Source organism: Anomalospiza imberbis, chromosome 13, assembly GCF_031753505.1.
Source record: "Anomalospiza imberbis isolate Cuckoo-Finch-1a 21T00152 chromosome 13, ASM3175350v1, whole genome shotgun sequence".
NCBI classification, from domain to species: Eukaryota; Metazoa; Chordata; class Aves; order Passeriformes; family Viduidae; genus Anomalospiza; species Anomalospiza imberbis.
The window spans coordinates 8599838-8614987 of NC_089693.1; the positions used below are offsets into that span (position 1 = coordinate 8599838).

The following is a 15150-nucleotide window of genomic DNA, read 5'->3' on the forward strand; positions in this document are numbered from 1 at the left end:
TCATTGAGGACTGAAATATTGTCAGTATTAGTGGCTAATTCTCTTTGCTTTCTGTTTATGCTGCAGCTGTTTGAATTAAACACAAATATAGAGATTTATATGCAAAGTGAGAAAAAACTGATAGCCTCACTGACTGCAGCTAAGCACAAAGTGACCCTGAAATGATGAAAGAGTCACTTGGGTTTGAACATGATGCTACTTGGTGACAACAGTGAAGGCACAGGTGATTTCAGACCATCCCTGTCATTGAATAACATGGGCTGTTCAAACAGGTAGGTGAAGGTTGTGTAACTGATGTCCTGTTGTTTCTTTGGAATTCTCAGAAATGGCCAAACATGTTGCTACAAGGAAAGGTTAGTGTTTTGTTGGCCAGACTTTTGCTCCCTGGTGAGTGAGTTGCTCTGGCATCCACGCGCCGGCCAGCTGACTTGTGCCTCTGAGTGGGGACTGAATGCCTTGGATGGGACGCTTGCCTCCATCACACTCATTCTGCCTCTGGTCCTTGCATGTGGGCTGAGAGGACACCCAGAAGGTTTACAGGCAGAAAAGGAAACCGTGGCTCCATCCCCACACCAGGCGGGAGAGGTGAGAGTTGGGTTTGGCTGGGGAAGAGGTCCTGGCTTGCCTGAAAGTGTGAAGAAATCAGTGATGCTGCCCAGTAAAGGTAAGATAAGTGATGATGCATGGGACATCATGGGGATGCGAATGGTACGACAGCCTGAGCAGCTGGAACTGACCCTCTAGGGAGATCCCTAAAGTCCTTTGGAACTCCTAATTGTTATGATTTCTGATGCTGTATGGGGGAAAAAGCAAGATGTTTTTGGCTCGTAAGCATAAGCCCAGCACTGGAACAAGTACTTACAGAGCAAGCTTTTAGCTTCTTGGAGATTTATTTGATAATCTGTGACATGTCCAGACCCTGGATCCCAATAAAAATTTGCAGAGCTCTAACCCCAGGCTGAGACTAAACAATTGGCAAAGGAAGAGCTTGGTGAAGGAAGGAGAGGAATGTGCCTAAACCTCTGAAAAATCTCTATTCCTGCTCCCAGAAGGAGAGCAAATGGCAAATGTCCTGGAGAGGAAGGCGTGGAGTCGTGGCGAGCCAGATGCAAACACTGAAGTACCACAAAAGCAAAAAGAAAAATATTTACATCCTGATGCAGTTATTTGGGTAGTTAAAAGCCGCAGTTTGAAGAGGATTCAGGATGCTGTGATCCTCTTCAGCCACAGCACTCACTTTCCTTACCTTGGGAGGGAAAAGAGCCCTCTAAGCAGGGACGCTCTGCAGAGGGTACTGTTCCTCCAGGGACTGCTGGGACATTCAAGGGGATGTTTCCAAAGGCTGCTGCTAGCTTGGCATGCACCAGGAGCCCGTGTGAATGAAGCTGTGGGGTAAGTGCTGCATGAGTGTTGTGTTTGAAGGAAGCTGCCCTGTTCCTCCTGGGATTTCCTGAGGATATCCACCCGTGTGCTGGAGCCCACAGGGACTGTGCGTGTCCTCGTGGACTCGCAGCTAATCCAGGTATGCCCAGCACATCCCGTGCACTCAGGGTGTGTGGCCGTTCTGCTCATCCCCAGAGCATTTCTGCTGTGCCTCTGGTATCCCCTGGAAGCACAAGCTTGGCTGGCAGCAAGCATGGCAGAGTCAGTGCGCCCTGAGCCTCAGCAAACGGGGCTCAGCTTTCCACTACTTTGGTGCTTTGAAAACTTCATGTGGTGGAGGAGGGTTTAATTCAGTGAAATGCTGAGCACTTTGAAAGCATGTGAAACTGGGAGTCAGCCTCGGATGGGTGGAGTGATGGGAATTGCAAATGATTTTGTTTAAACAGAGCCAAAAATTGCTTCCTTTCCTCTTCAAAATCTGTAAGCCTCTGAAAAAAAAAAGTAAATTCTTCAAAAAAGCATTGCTTTAAAACCCCCATTTTCCCTCTTTTATTTCTGTCTCAAAATAGTTTGTCAATATTACAACAAATTGGCAAACTCCTTAGTTTTCTTTAATTTATTCATTGTAAAAATTTCCTCTAACTCCTGCTTCTCATTCAGTATCTATTTTTATGGACATTAGGAACCAAGGAATTTGCAGCGATGTTTATACAGAATATGTGAGCAGAACCTTCTTGTGGGGAAAGTTATTAGATAAATTTATAAGAAACCAAGGTTCACTGGGAAAACAGTCAGAATGTTGCTTTTGACTCCAGTATTGATTCATTGAGAATTAAAGTCTGTTCCTGAGTTTAATCCTCCTCCTCTTGCTAGTAAAAACGAGCAGCTGATGTGTGGGTGGCAAGCACAAGAAAAAGATGTGGAGCAGAGGCAGCTATGCTGCTGCCATGCACTGGGACTGAACAGCATTTCCATTAGCAAGCCCCAGAAATTCGTGTGTTTATTTTCTGAAGGCTTTAGCTGTGCCTGTGGCTGGGTGTGTGAAATCCCCTCTGTATGTCACTGTAGCAAGGGCTGGCATGTTCTCAGGTCAGAAAAGCAAGAGTGCACCTCAAATCCATCTTCCCAGCCAGGGCTAAAATGCAAAATTCCATGAGCAGGGCAAGGGGACCTGCTGCCATGCAGTGTCAGCAAGAAGGGAGCAGAGGCGTTAATTAAACAGCTCCTCCCTCTCTCAGGATCAGCTTCCAAATCGATGTTGGCCTCCCTGCATATGCATGAGGAAAGATGCAGCAAGGCTTCAGACCAGAAACTGCTGCGACCCCAGCACCAGCAATGCCTGTGGGAGGGTCTGGGCTTGGTGCACCACAGCCCTGGCACTGACTCCTCAGGGTCTCTGAGAGCATCTTCCTTGCAGAGGAGGCCCCTGGGGCACTTTGGTGTCTGCTGCCATCAGGCTAAAGGGCTCCTTTACCCTGTGAGCTTTCCCTGTTCTCTGGGGATGGTGTTGGATCCCCGCTTTGCCCCCATGCAGGTTGGTGGTCTCTTTCGCTGGGCAGTAGCAGCAACAGAAGCCACATGGTTTGCTGCCCCTGTTTGACATCTTTTTCAGGAGAGATCAGGTAGCTGCTGCTTTTTTCCAGTCCTTGCCTCATTTTTAATGGTTTGTGAACGATCCCATTATGCTGTGCTTGACATACTGGAAGGAGCTGTCTCCAGCAGATGCTGAAGGTGCATCCTCCAAAGAGTGTCAAGCCAATCTTAAAATGCACTTCTAAACACCCAGTATTGGGAGTAACTTTAAAAATTTTTTTGCCAGGTTTGGGTGGCTGGCCCAGAGTTGTGCAAGGGGGCAAGTCATGGTGTGTGTTTCTGAATGACCGGTGGTGCCTCCGCGGAAAGCTCCGCTCTGACCCTTCAGATTCAGGGTGTCTGTGTGACCCCACCAGATACCTGTGAGGATCCAGCTTCCTCAGAGCATTTCTTCACCTTTTTATTCTCAGAACTGTCCTCAGTGTGTTGCCTCCAGCATTAAACCCGTGGGAAGGGCAGTGGAGAGGGATTTCTCTCTGCAGTGTGCTTTCTAGTACAGCATCGCTGCTGACACCTGCAGTAGCAGCCAGCTGAGGACTAATGGCTTCCTGCATCTACTTTTAGCATTGTCTGCTGCTATTGTTCACTTTTTGGAAAGCTTCAGCAGCTGGGAATCATTTCAGAGAGTCTGCCTTGCCAGATCCAAGGATATGAGTCCCACTTGCCATTGCCAGGCAGCTTTTAATGGCTAGATATAAAAACTTTTCTCACCCAAGAGAGAAGTCCCAGATGGTATTTCAGAAAGGCTGGAGATGTGAGGCTTAGGCAGACACTTGCACGGCCCTTGTGCTCTGAGAGCCCGAGTCTGCAGGGAGATTTGTTGACACTGGTGGTTACATCAGAGCTGGAGTCAGTGCGTGGCGCCTGTTCAAGGATGTGTGGCTTTATCCCCTGGGCTCCCAGTGCTGAGCCAGGGAAGTGCTGCCTGGCAGGAGATAACTGCTCCTGAGCCTGCCGCAGCACCACAGGGACCAGGAGAGTCACTACCTTCCTCCTCTTATACTGAACAATCAAACCAGACATGCCACTGCTTGCACCCAGTATTTGGGAAAGATGCTGAATTGAGAGGTTTAGAAGGAAAATTCCTGAGATTATCCTCCGAGCAGCATTTTTCCAGCCCAGTGTTAGTCAGAGCTGAATCAGAGGAGTCAGATCCTCTTGGCCCTCTTGGCTCCCAGCCTTTCCAAGCCAAGTGCCAGTTAATACTAACACTGCAATGAACTCGGGCTTGGTGTGAGCCGAATCAAACACCCTACCTCAGTCACTAAATAAGCAGGATATTCTTTGGACTGGGGCAGATCAGACACTGTGAAAACATCGAAGCTCTGGCACACAGCTGATGCCTCTGAAAATGACATGTCTTCCCAGTGTCTGATTGCTTGTTTGGAGCTCTGCTGATGAAGATGGATGCAATCAGGGAAACAGTCCCTGGAGAGCAACAGGAGATATAAAATCAGAAGCCATTTTGCACAAACTGATGGTAAGTACCATGCGGTTCCTGGCTCTAAAGAAAGCAAAGGCTGATAAATTTCTTGATGTAGTTTCCTACCAGTTTGCTACACGTCTGTGTCAGAGGTAAGGTTTCAAAAAAGCTCCTTTGAGCTTTTAATGGGCTAGAACAAAAACATTTCTTTGCTACCTACACAGCAATAGGAGAGTAAATGCATGCCACTGTCAAAAAAAAAAACCAAAAAACAGTGCCTTCTTTTTATTCCTGTGAACTCTTTTATCATCTGAGTATATTTTATGACCAAAACCTCACCGGTTGGAATCTGGCTTTATGGAGCACTAACACACAGTGGTGTCCAGACTCTGAGAAATGCTGTTTATCTGCAATGACCATCCTGTGGTATTACCTCTTGTTTAGCTCTTCCTGGATCGTTACAGCACAGCCTAATGACTGGGTCTGCAGATCAGGCTGTGCAATAATCACTAATAACTCCTGGCATTTTAATGGTGACTGCTGTACTCTGGGTGTACCTCTAATAATGTTTCTTTGAAAGAGCTCTGGCTTATCCAGAGTTGATGGTTAATGCTGTTAAAATGTCAGACCCGTGCAGCCTGGTTCTGGCACAAATTCCATGGCGACAGCGCTGCTCTCTGATAATGTATATCATTCAAAGTTATAGCATGGCTAAGTGCATTCCTCTCTTCCACTGCTCTGTAACAGCATTTCAGCACCTGATAGACTCCACCAAGCCCTGAGTCTATGCTGTTTCCAGAGTTCAGGGCTGTCAAATACACTATACCAAAGCAAACAAACATTTCCCTGGCAAAATATTTCCTGTAAAATCCGGTCCTAGTGATATTTTTACTGCAATCATTGGATTACATGTGTTTTGAACCTATCATTGTGCTTAGAGATGTGGCACCTTTACGAACAGTACAGATGTGCTTCACATATACACTACAAAATTTGCTCCAGAATAAATCCTGGCTTCTTCTATTCCTTTTCTTGTGTTTCTGTTGTTGTTTTTGTTGTTGTTTAACAAGTGAAATGAAAAATAACATTTGTTTTTGCTCTAAAGAAATTGGGGTACCCTGGAATTGTTTTTCAGCGGGGTTTTATTTTGAGTTGAACTAATCTGTGTGAGGCATACATTTATCCAGTTTCATTGGTGGGATGTGACATGACAGCTACAAATAAATGTCTCTGATATTCCCCAGACACTGGCTTATATGATAAAACCTAAAGACTCCAAGGACTACATGTGAATTTTAAACAGTTCCTTATGAATACAGAAGTGGGTGTCCTTGCCTCCCTGTGAATACACATGTCAATAAATTGTCATGAGTCCGGGGCAGAGCTGCAGAGTCAATCACTGGAGACCAGAGAGAATCACATTAATTCTAACTTTGACTTTCATGACACTGCTTGTTTGTTTTTGCTGGGGGTTGGCTACGGAAGAAACAAAAACAACATTAGGTAGACTGGTTTCAAAAGCAGCTTTTGGTTTTGCAAGAAAATTCTGAGCTGGCACACTAAACAGACAATATTTTCTTAGATCTGAAATCTAAGAAACTGCATGCTTCAGGTTGGAAGTGTGAGTATGGTTTATCTGGGGGTTACACAAAACACCATTGCTAAAAATGTGTGGGTATTTCAGGGGGAGAGAGGTGCCACTGAAAGGTTACTCCGTGGAAATTTGTCACTCTGCAAACGCCTTCTCTGTTGTGTTTCATTACTTTCTAGCACATGTGAATATGCAGCCCTGGAGAGTCCTGACACTGGATGTGTTTATGCCACATTCCTAAGGCGTTTTTGGTTACAGCTGGTGGCTGCTTTCTGAGTGTCTATTTGGATTCCCGAGTGGGTTTATCCTAAACCAAACAAAGGGTGAGGAGCTGCCCATGGCTCCTTGCTCTGTTCAGGCTGGTCCTGAATCAGTGCAAAGGTGTTTCCAGCCATCGAGCTGAACAGGAATGGATGTGGTCTGGCATAAAGCTGAAGTTAACCTCTTTTTTTTTTTTTTTTTGTTCAGTGAATGAGCTGAGAAAGAAAAAAGTGACATCTTCTTGATATTCTTTTTTCACAGTTACCCATACAGAGAATTGAAAATCCTGAAAAATGGCTCTACCTACCTCCAAGTATCTGGCTGGAAGTTTGGGTTTTTTTCTGTTTGTAGTCTCTTCAGTAAGCACAGGTAAGTTTTCTTGCCATGGGGAAAAAGGTTATAGTTTGTAATGCTATTTTTCAATAGCTTTAAATTGACCAGCTTTTCACTCTTTGTATAAAAAGAGTCAAGGAAAGAGTGAAAAAACTCAGGAGAAAAGCAGTTTTCTGGTGTGCCAATATACTCAGTCAAGGGCAGCTGGAGTGGCAAAGACTGAAATTTCTGAGCAGGTGAAAGTACCCTCAGCAATGCCTCAGATTCTGCCACACATTCTTAAAGCAAACACAAACTCAACAAAGTGCCACAAAGAAATAGGAAAAGAAACCTCAGGTCCTAATAGCTGTGGCTGAGGGAGGTGAAGGCAAGCATTTCCCTGCATTCCTCAAGCCCAGATGTGGGGAGCAAAAAGCTCTGGCCTGGGACATCCCTGTCCCTTGGGTTTTGTCTCTTCCAAGCTGTTTTTTTTTACTAAGCAGTTCAGGGAAGGGGGAAAGGGGAGCTTGATTTACATATTCTATATACAGCTAATTTGGAGGTTTGTATTTGTTTGGAACAAAGAGACCATATGTCTTGCCCCAAACACTGCAGCTGCATGAAGCAACCTCTCATTGTCATGCTCAGGCCCTTTTGGTCAAGAAGCAAACATTCAGTTAATTCCTTATGCTGGGTAGAATTTGCACTTTTATTTAAAAAATGACAATGAAAGCAGTAATCAAGCTGTCAAGGTAACTGGACCAGCTGGCAGGAGATGCTCAGCCTGATGGTGTCATTGGCACAGCAGATGCTGGTGATGTGCAAAGTTCCTGGTACAAATTGATGAATGAAATTGGGAATTTGGGTCCTCTGCTTCTGGTTTGTTGGCTTTTGCTGTTTGTCTTCCCAAATACCAGCCTAAATTCCTCTTGATTTCCCCTTCAGCTTCCCTGTATGCCTCTCTGTTTCAAAATAATGAATTTGGGGCACAAGTCATCTTTTGAGACTGCAGGAAGCTCCTTGCAAAGTAGCATATTCAAGTAAATGGAAAAATGAACAAGATTTTTATCCTTTACATTTGAATTGATTAATTAAGGTATAATTGATAAATTATACCTTTACATTTTAATTGATTAATTAAGGTATAATTTATAAATTATACCTTTACATTGGAATTGATTCTCTTGGTTTTTCATCACTTCTCATCATGAGCAAATTTTTTCTATTATCCTTATTCTCAGGGAAATAACAGATCTTTTTTTTAAGAAAATGGTTGTCTTTTTAAAAAAAAATTTGTTGATCTTTTTTAAAAAATATATAATTGCAGTTATATTTGAACATCTATTTACAATGCAAGCCCCATTCCCTGTCTGAAATATTTACCTTTTCTAACTTTTATTAATTCAGGTGTGGCTTCTGGTAGGAACCCAGAAACACCTCTTCATTTTTCTCAGTTACTGTAAATCAGAGGGAGTGCCTCTGACATTATTAATATAATTCCAGCTTCCAGCTGGCACAGTGGCATCAAAATCAGGTCCTGGATGTTTATCTGTGTCTGACTTGCTGCCTGGTCGATTATTGGCCCTTTTTGATTTACTTCATGTATATGGGAAAAGTTTTCAGAGAGACAGGTCTATGCAGCCCACAGGAAACATCCCTCACTCACCTTGAAAATTGATATTTATTTGGGCTCTGGAGGCTTTAAAGCCATGGCTGGTCCAATTCTATTGTTTTCTTAAGATATGAAGCTGGTGGAGGAATGTGAGGGGAAACTGAATGCAGATGGACAGATTTTGTTTCTGTTGCAGTGGAATTACAGATGTCCTTCAAGTCCGCAGTGGCAGCACAAAACAACTGCCTGCTGACTGTACCAGTAGCAGGAAATGTTTCCTTGCTTGGATTCACATTCTTGTCCCTTCCATTACCTGGAGGCATTAGTGCCTGTGGGGCAAAACCCACCCAACTTTACTATACCAAGTTCCAGAGACATAACCCTGCTGAGGTCAAGGTTTATCCCATGCCCATCTTCACTGATTTGTTGGTCCTGTACTTTTCTCCATGGTGTCTTTGTTTTAAGGGATAAAAATTGGAAAGCTGGTGAGAATTCCCAGCCCTTTCTGAAGGCAAAGGGCTCATTGTTCAAACTTCCACTGATCTCAGCTTCCTAGGATTAGAAAGGGTTCTACCCTCAGAAAATATGCATCACACGTGAGACTCTCACTCGCAGTTTTGTTGATTAGAGTACGACATGAGGCTCACATATCAGCTGAGGTTGTACCAGGGAAATATTTTATCTGAAATAAATAGTTGCAACATGAGACTCTTGCATGTGGCATGAGAGCTGTTCAGACTAACACGTCATGGCAGCCCATCATCAAATTTGTGTGTGGAGACTGCAGATGTGTGATCCCAAAGTGAATGAATCCTTATTGCTTCTGCCTGGAAAAGCTCACAAACCCAGACACACTTGTGAGGTTCCCGTTGCTCTGTTACTGGTAATTGCTTGGTGCTTGGTGTTTCCATGTCAGTTTGATCTATTTTTCTTTCTATCTCCAGTGAAAATACATAATGCAAACATATTTTGACATCTTTATATTAAACAAAGCAGGTATTTTGAGGGCATTTTTAAAGGTAGTAGTTGTTTTATCCTTTTATCAACACCTTCCCTGGGCTTTGTGTCTAGATGGTAGGAAAAGAGCTATATGTCACAGCAGGAAGGGCTCAGTTAAAGTCCCTTTTCAGCAGTTTTCTAGAAACTGCTTCCCCTGCAAGGCTCCTTTGCATTGGGTTTTTCCATTCTTCCAGAAAACAGAAAACCACACAGCTTAAGCTGTTGTTTGTTTTCTTTTGGTCGTGACCCACACGTACCCTGCTGCACCGAGGTATTGCTGTGTTCCAGGGAGTCAGCCAAGAGGCTGAAGCTGAATAATACTGTAAAGATGCCCAGGTGCAGAGCTTCCTGTCCCACTCCAAACAAACACTGATTGTTTTCACTCTCCATCTGTGCCCAGCAGAAGCAGCTGTCACATGTCCTGACAGAGAGCCTGAGTTGGAAATCTGGAACCCAGGTCACAATGAAGAAAACCGCGTTGAAATCCGCAACGGCAGGAAGCTGCTTCTCTCTTCTTCTGCGACGGTCCACTCTATCCACATCACTGATGGAGGTAAAACGTGCTGCTGGCAAGGCTGGCTGCACTCTGCTCTCCACTGGGACTGTTTAAATCACTGTGGATTGTGCTGGGAGAGCTTCTTGCTTCTTGCTGAGAAGTGGGTGGCGACTGGGCAAACACAGCTTTTCCTCAGTACATGGCTGGGTGGTAGCTGAGGTGCTGAGATTCTTTAGCCATTGTACACAGCCTATTTTCTGTCCTGTCTGGAGAATTTACACAAATAGCTCAGTGTAAAGATCAGTTCTACTTCTGCAATTTGCTTCAAAAACAATTTTTTTATCAAATCACTGGCCCGATAGCATCATACTGCAGTAGTTGTGTTATCAGGGCCTCAGGACAGGGCAGATGCTTATGTCCCTCTTTGTCTCCAAGGACAGAGACATAGTGTTGCTGGCATGAATAACTTTTATTCATCTTAACCCTAAATTTCTGTCTCAGTTTTGAATGGGTTCTTGTGATAAGTATATTTCTCTCTCTCTCAGGATTTTTATAAAGGTGCACAGAGAGAAGTGAAAGAGAAAACAATTTCTATTTCTGTTCCTTGTTTTTCTCTTGTGGAATGTGTTTGGAGAATTGTTTACCTAGAGCAAATGCTTTGTTGGATCATGGTGGATTGTTTGGGCCTGATGGCCAATCGGATCCACCTGTGTCTGGACTCTGGAGAACAGGGTCATGAGTTGTGAGTTAGATATCATAGTTAGAGAAAGTAGCATGCAGTTTTTAGTATCCTCTTTTATATAGTATATTAATGTATCATAGTATAATTATAATAAAGAAATCATTCAGCTTTCTGAAATTAGTCAGACATCATCATTCTTCCCATTGGTTTCACTGACATCTACAACAGGTTCTCTTCCATGTAAATCTTATTTGCACTCTTCAAGAACTGGACTGAATAAACCCCAATGTTTTCAGGATTTGTATTGAGAGCTGTTTTGGGATATATGAAGAGAATTTTTCAAAAACTGAGATGACAGCTCAGCGTTGGGTTTAGCACAATGATAGCACAACCTCACATGAGCTGCTGGGTGATAAAGTAAATGTCATAACCTTCTCTGCTTAGGAAAACTGGTCATCAAGGACGATGTGCAGCCCATCATTCTGCGTACAAGACATATACTCATTGAAAATGATGGAGAGCTGCACATTGGCAGTGAGCTGTGCCCTTACCAAGGCAATGTGGTTATCGTCTTATATGGGCGGTACGTATGCATGATAAAATACTCCCTTAGAACCTTCTGGCATCTCTCTTCCAGGTCAGGGAATGAAAATGTTTCTTAAAATTACATGTTCTCAGGTATACGTATCATCAGTGCTCTGTGGAAAGTTCAGTAACTTTTTAAACAATTTAAATGGCTCACAAAAATTGATGCTGGTTTGAGTTTTTTTCTTTTCTACGGGGATGTGAATACTGCAGGCATGCTAGAGAATCAGCATGCCCCTTTCCACAACTCAAACTGATTTTCCAGAATAGGCTTAAAACCTGAGGAGTTATTTTTATCTGAAAGTTCTCCTCTCTAAACTTCCCTTCTTTCTGTATGGGAGCTGTGAGTTGAAGGGTAATATGTTTATGTCTTGCAGATTGGTACAGGATCTCTTAAAATTTCAAGGATGCTAAATTCATATTTAACAACCACTGGACCTCTTATCTCCTGGTTAGGGTCTTGCCTGCCTCCAGAATTCAAAAACACAGACGTGCCATTCAGTCTGAGCTCCAGGCCTCCTCTGGTCTGGATATAATGAATATAGCATGTATAACCTATGTTCCGGATTGCTTTTGGTCTTTGGTAGCTGCTACTATTTTTAAAAATAATTTGGTTTCTGTACAATGTGGGCAGCTCCTGATGCTTGGAATACCTGAAAGAAATGCACAGCAAACCATGAGACTTCTCTCCTTGGGTCTCAGCAGCACAAAGAGAGAGGTTCCTTCACTCAGATACAAACCCAAACCGGGTCCTTTTCCTCCCTTCTTGCTTCAGAGCGGATGACGGCAGCCAGCCAAATCCTTACTTCGGACAGAAGTACCTTGGAGTCAGCAAAGGTGGCACTCTTGAGATCCATGGAAAGAAAAAGCTGTCATGGACTTTCTTAAACAAGACTCTTCATCCTGGTGGCATGGAAGAAGGTGGATATTACTTCGAAAGGAGCTGGGGCCACCGGGGTGTCATTGTCCATGTTATTGACCCAAAGACAGGGGCAGTTGTCCATTCTGATCGGTGAGTGACCTTCTGACTGCCTAGATGTGAGGATCTTGGGGAACAGGCTGGGGACAGCATCTCAGCAAGCTCAAACACACACATTTCAGCATCTTGTTCAAACGGGTGTAATTGCATGTCTGTCCAATTCCTCCTAGACCAGCAATCTCCAAAACCACAGAGTGAGCAGTGTTATACCTTGCAGTTTGTCAACTAGAGTTCAATCAATTTGGCTTAACAGAAGCCCCTAACACACCCTGCTAGACAAGTGCTTTTGCAGCAGGATAATATTACAATGAACAGCACAAAAGACTACTACTTTCTTTATAGTTCTTGCTTTTCAGTATGTAAAGATGTGGTGATTGCTGCAGTAAATGTTTATGGGTGTTTTTGATCATTTCAGGTTTGATACCTACAGAGCAAAAGAGGAAAGTGTCCGGCTAGCTCAGTATTTGGGTAGAGTTGCAAATGGCATGATCCTGTCAGTTGCAGTGAATGATGAAGGATCCAGAAACTTGGATGACTTGGCCAGGAAAGCAATGACCAAACTGGGCAGCAAGCATTTCCTCCACCTTGGGTTTAGGTATGTGCCAGTCCTGCCAGTTCTCCCAGCACAGAGGCTTTATTATGTTCCTGAGATGTCCAAATAGTTCCAGTCTTTCAAAGTCACAAAGTTCTTTCACATGGGAAAAAAAAAATAAAAAAGAGGGAAACTTCTCAATGTGCAGTTTTAGCAGTTAATTAGATAGTTTCAGATGCATTCAGAGTCTATATTAGGTATTTTTATTAGCAGATTGAGGAATAGCATATGATTCACATTAAAAAAGATGGTTTTCCAAGATATTGTTCCCACAGGTTGCCTATTCCAATTTATTTTCAAGCCATCCCCCAGAGGTTTAAGAAGCATATTTATACACACAGAGAGGATTAGATGGGCTGAGCATCAAGGAGGGTACAATAATTGCTGTGTAGCCCTGGCTACATGCATACAGACACACAGCACATTCCTCAGCTTGTCCAATACAGGTCCGGGGACTTGTGCAGCACAGAAATTCAGCAAACATGGATTTATGGCGTGGACTGTAAATACTTCTGTGGCCAAAACAGTGTCTGTGTTGGCACCCAGACTGTTGAGAATACTTGCTATTTACCCAACTGTAGCCATTATATTTTTTGTGTTTATCTGAATTTATGTAGGCTTTTTTTTATGAGGCACTAAGAGGATGTCTGCCGAACACACACACACACACACACAAAATCTGCCTTGTATGGAGAAGTGTTTCAATACAGTAGTTTGTGGAAAGAGACATCTGTCAGCTGGGCACACACAGATGGAGCAAGATCTGGGGTGGTTGATGAAGAGGTTGTGTCAAAAGTTACAGGGGTTCCTGAGCACCAGACAACACATTTCAAAGAATCAACAAGGAGGGCAGAAATGGTCTCCAAAACCAGGCTGTCTCCATCACTGTAATTCTTGACCTCAAATTTAAACCCCATATTAGAGCCCAGTAGCCTGCTGGATGTTTTTTCAAATGATGGAATTAGGGAAACAGAATGTGATTTTAAACATGATACTTTTTTCCCCAGTGATGATACAGGAAGGAATTGATGGTTTTTGCATATGTTTATAAAAGTAAATTGCACTTGATTTTTTTTAGGCTGCTGTGGTGTTTCAATGTGAGCTTCTCATCATTTTGCCATCAATGTTTATAATGGAAATACTGCAGAAATTCATCCATGCAAGCGTGACTTTCAGTGTTGCTATTATTTGTGGTCAAAAGGCTAATTCTTGCCATGCTGTTATCTGAAATGCCACAAAATTGCATGCCATGAGTTATAGAGACATGTGGATAAATAATGAAGTAGTAATTGGTGAACACTGTCTTCCACCAGCATGCTGGTGTGTGTAAAAATATCTGGTGCATTATTTAAAATAACATATTTTTAGGAGTGTTCTCAGAATTTAAGTTCATCAATTCTCAAAACCACATTGTCTGGGTGGCAGCTGGGGCCAGACTTAGAAAGGCAGTTTGATGGCGCAGTGGAACACAGGCAGCTTTAGGTGTATCCAAGCTTTTCCTCTAAAGCAAATTGAACTTCCACTTCAGTGTAACAAGATTTAGATACAGTGGTTTACATTTCAGATACATCTATAACTGTGAATAAGGATGTATGCACTTGACAGGTGCTTTTGGATTTTTTTTTTTTTTTAGTATCTCAGAAAAAATTGTTCAGAATGAGAAAATGACACATGTGTACACATTTTACCCTCTGTGGCCATGGCAGGCTCTGACTGAGGAGAGCAGATGGATTTTTCTTTCTAACACGCCTGTCACCACTCACTGCCCAGCACTGGGGTTTGCTGGCTGGTCCTGCTGAATCCTGGCTGTCAAATCTTCTCAGCTCCTGATGATGGCTGGGGCTGGCCATGGGCATCCCTGAGAGAATAAGAGTGTAATTCAGTCGTAGATTGTGTTGGTTTCTGGTGGGGGTGCTGGTGGGGGTTAATGGGCAAATTCCTATCCATCTCCACTTGTTCAGTATTCAACCAGATTGTAAAGTTGTGCAACTCCCCCTTGCTGTAGCAGAGCTGATGCACAATGCTGATTTATTCAGAAATGTTTCTGTGCTCCTGGAATCTCTTTTAATTGCCTATTTGCTGAGTCCAGAACATTAGGAATGAAAGGAAAATCTTGCATTCCTCTCCTATTGTTTTCCTTATGAAAAGTGTGTTTACTCTTTCAGTGTGAGCCATTTTCCCCCCTTTTACTAATAAATGAAAAGAAAGCCTTTTTGCACTTGATGACATAGTTATTCTCTTTGGAATCACACAGAAATATCTCCTGCTTGGCTCTGGTCTTCCTGGTGGCTTCATTTCATATAGCCCAAACAGATTGCATGTGTCCTTATGTGTCAGGGTTGAACAACTTTAAAACTATTTTTAGTGGTAAAATAACTGGGAGAAACAAGTATTTTAACACATGAAGTGGGGCCAAACCTTGAGTTGCAGAAGTGAATAACTCCTTATTCTTTAGATTTTTTTTTGAGATTGTTTTTAAGGCATCATAATTTTTGTCATTTGTTTCAAATTTGGTTTACCAAAATAATAATAATAATAATAATAATAATAATAATAATAATAATAATAATAATAACAAAACCAGAAAAAATCTATCTTGACTTCTGAGTGATAAAGTGTCCTTCCTGCTCCCAACCCCCTCC

The 15150-nt window shown here is 42.9% G+C and overlaps 1 protein-coding gene across 4 annotated transcripts in view; it reads left to right on the plus strand.

Annotated features, from left to right (window-relative positions):
* CEMIP (cell migration inducing hyaluronidase 1) overlaps positions 1–15150 on the plus strand; it is a 99563-nt gene that overhangs the window by 45783 nt on the left and 38630 nt on the right. Inside the window, exons 1-6 of one of the 4 annotated variants that reach the window (XM_068203788.1) lie at positions 826–1392; positions 6513–6620; positions 9575–9727; positions 10797–10935; positions 11713–11949; positions 12332–12511. In XM_068203788.1, coding sequence (XP_068059889.1) covers positions 6545–6620; positions 9575–9727; positions 10797–10935; positions 11713–11949; positions 12332–12511 — 785 coding nt within the window. In that variant the 5' untranslated portion in view covers positions 826–1392; positions 6513–6544. Of the gene's footprint in view, positions 1–825; positions 1393–6512; positions 6621–9574; positions 9728–10796; positions 10936–11712; positions 11950–12331; positions 12512–15150 lie in introns of those variants that run through there. The other 3 variants (XM_068203790.1, XM_068203789.1, XM_068203791.1) reach the window with 3 other exon arrangements.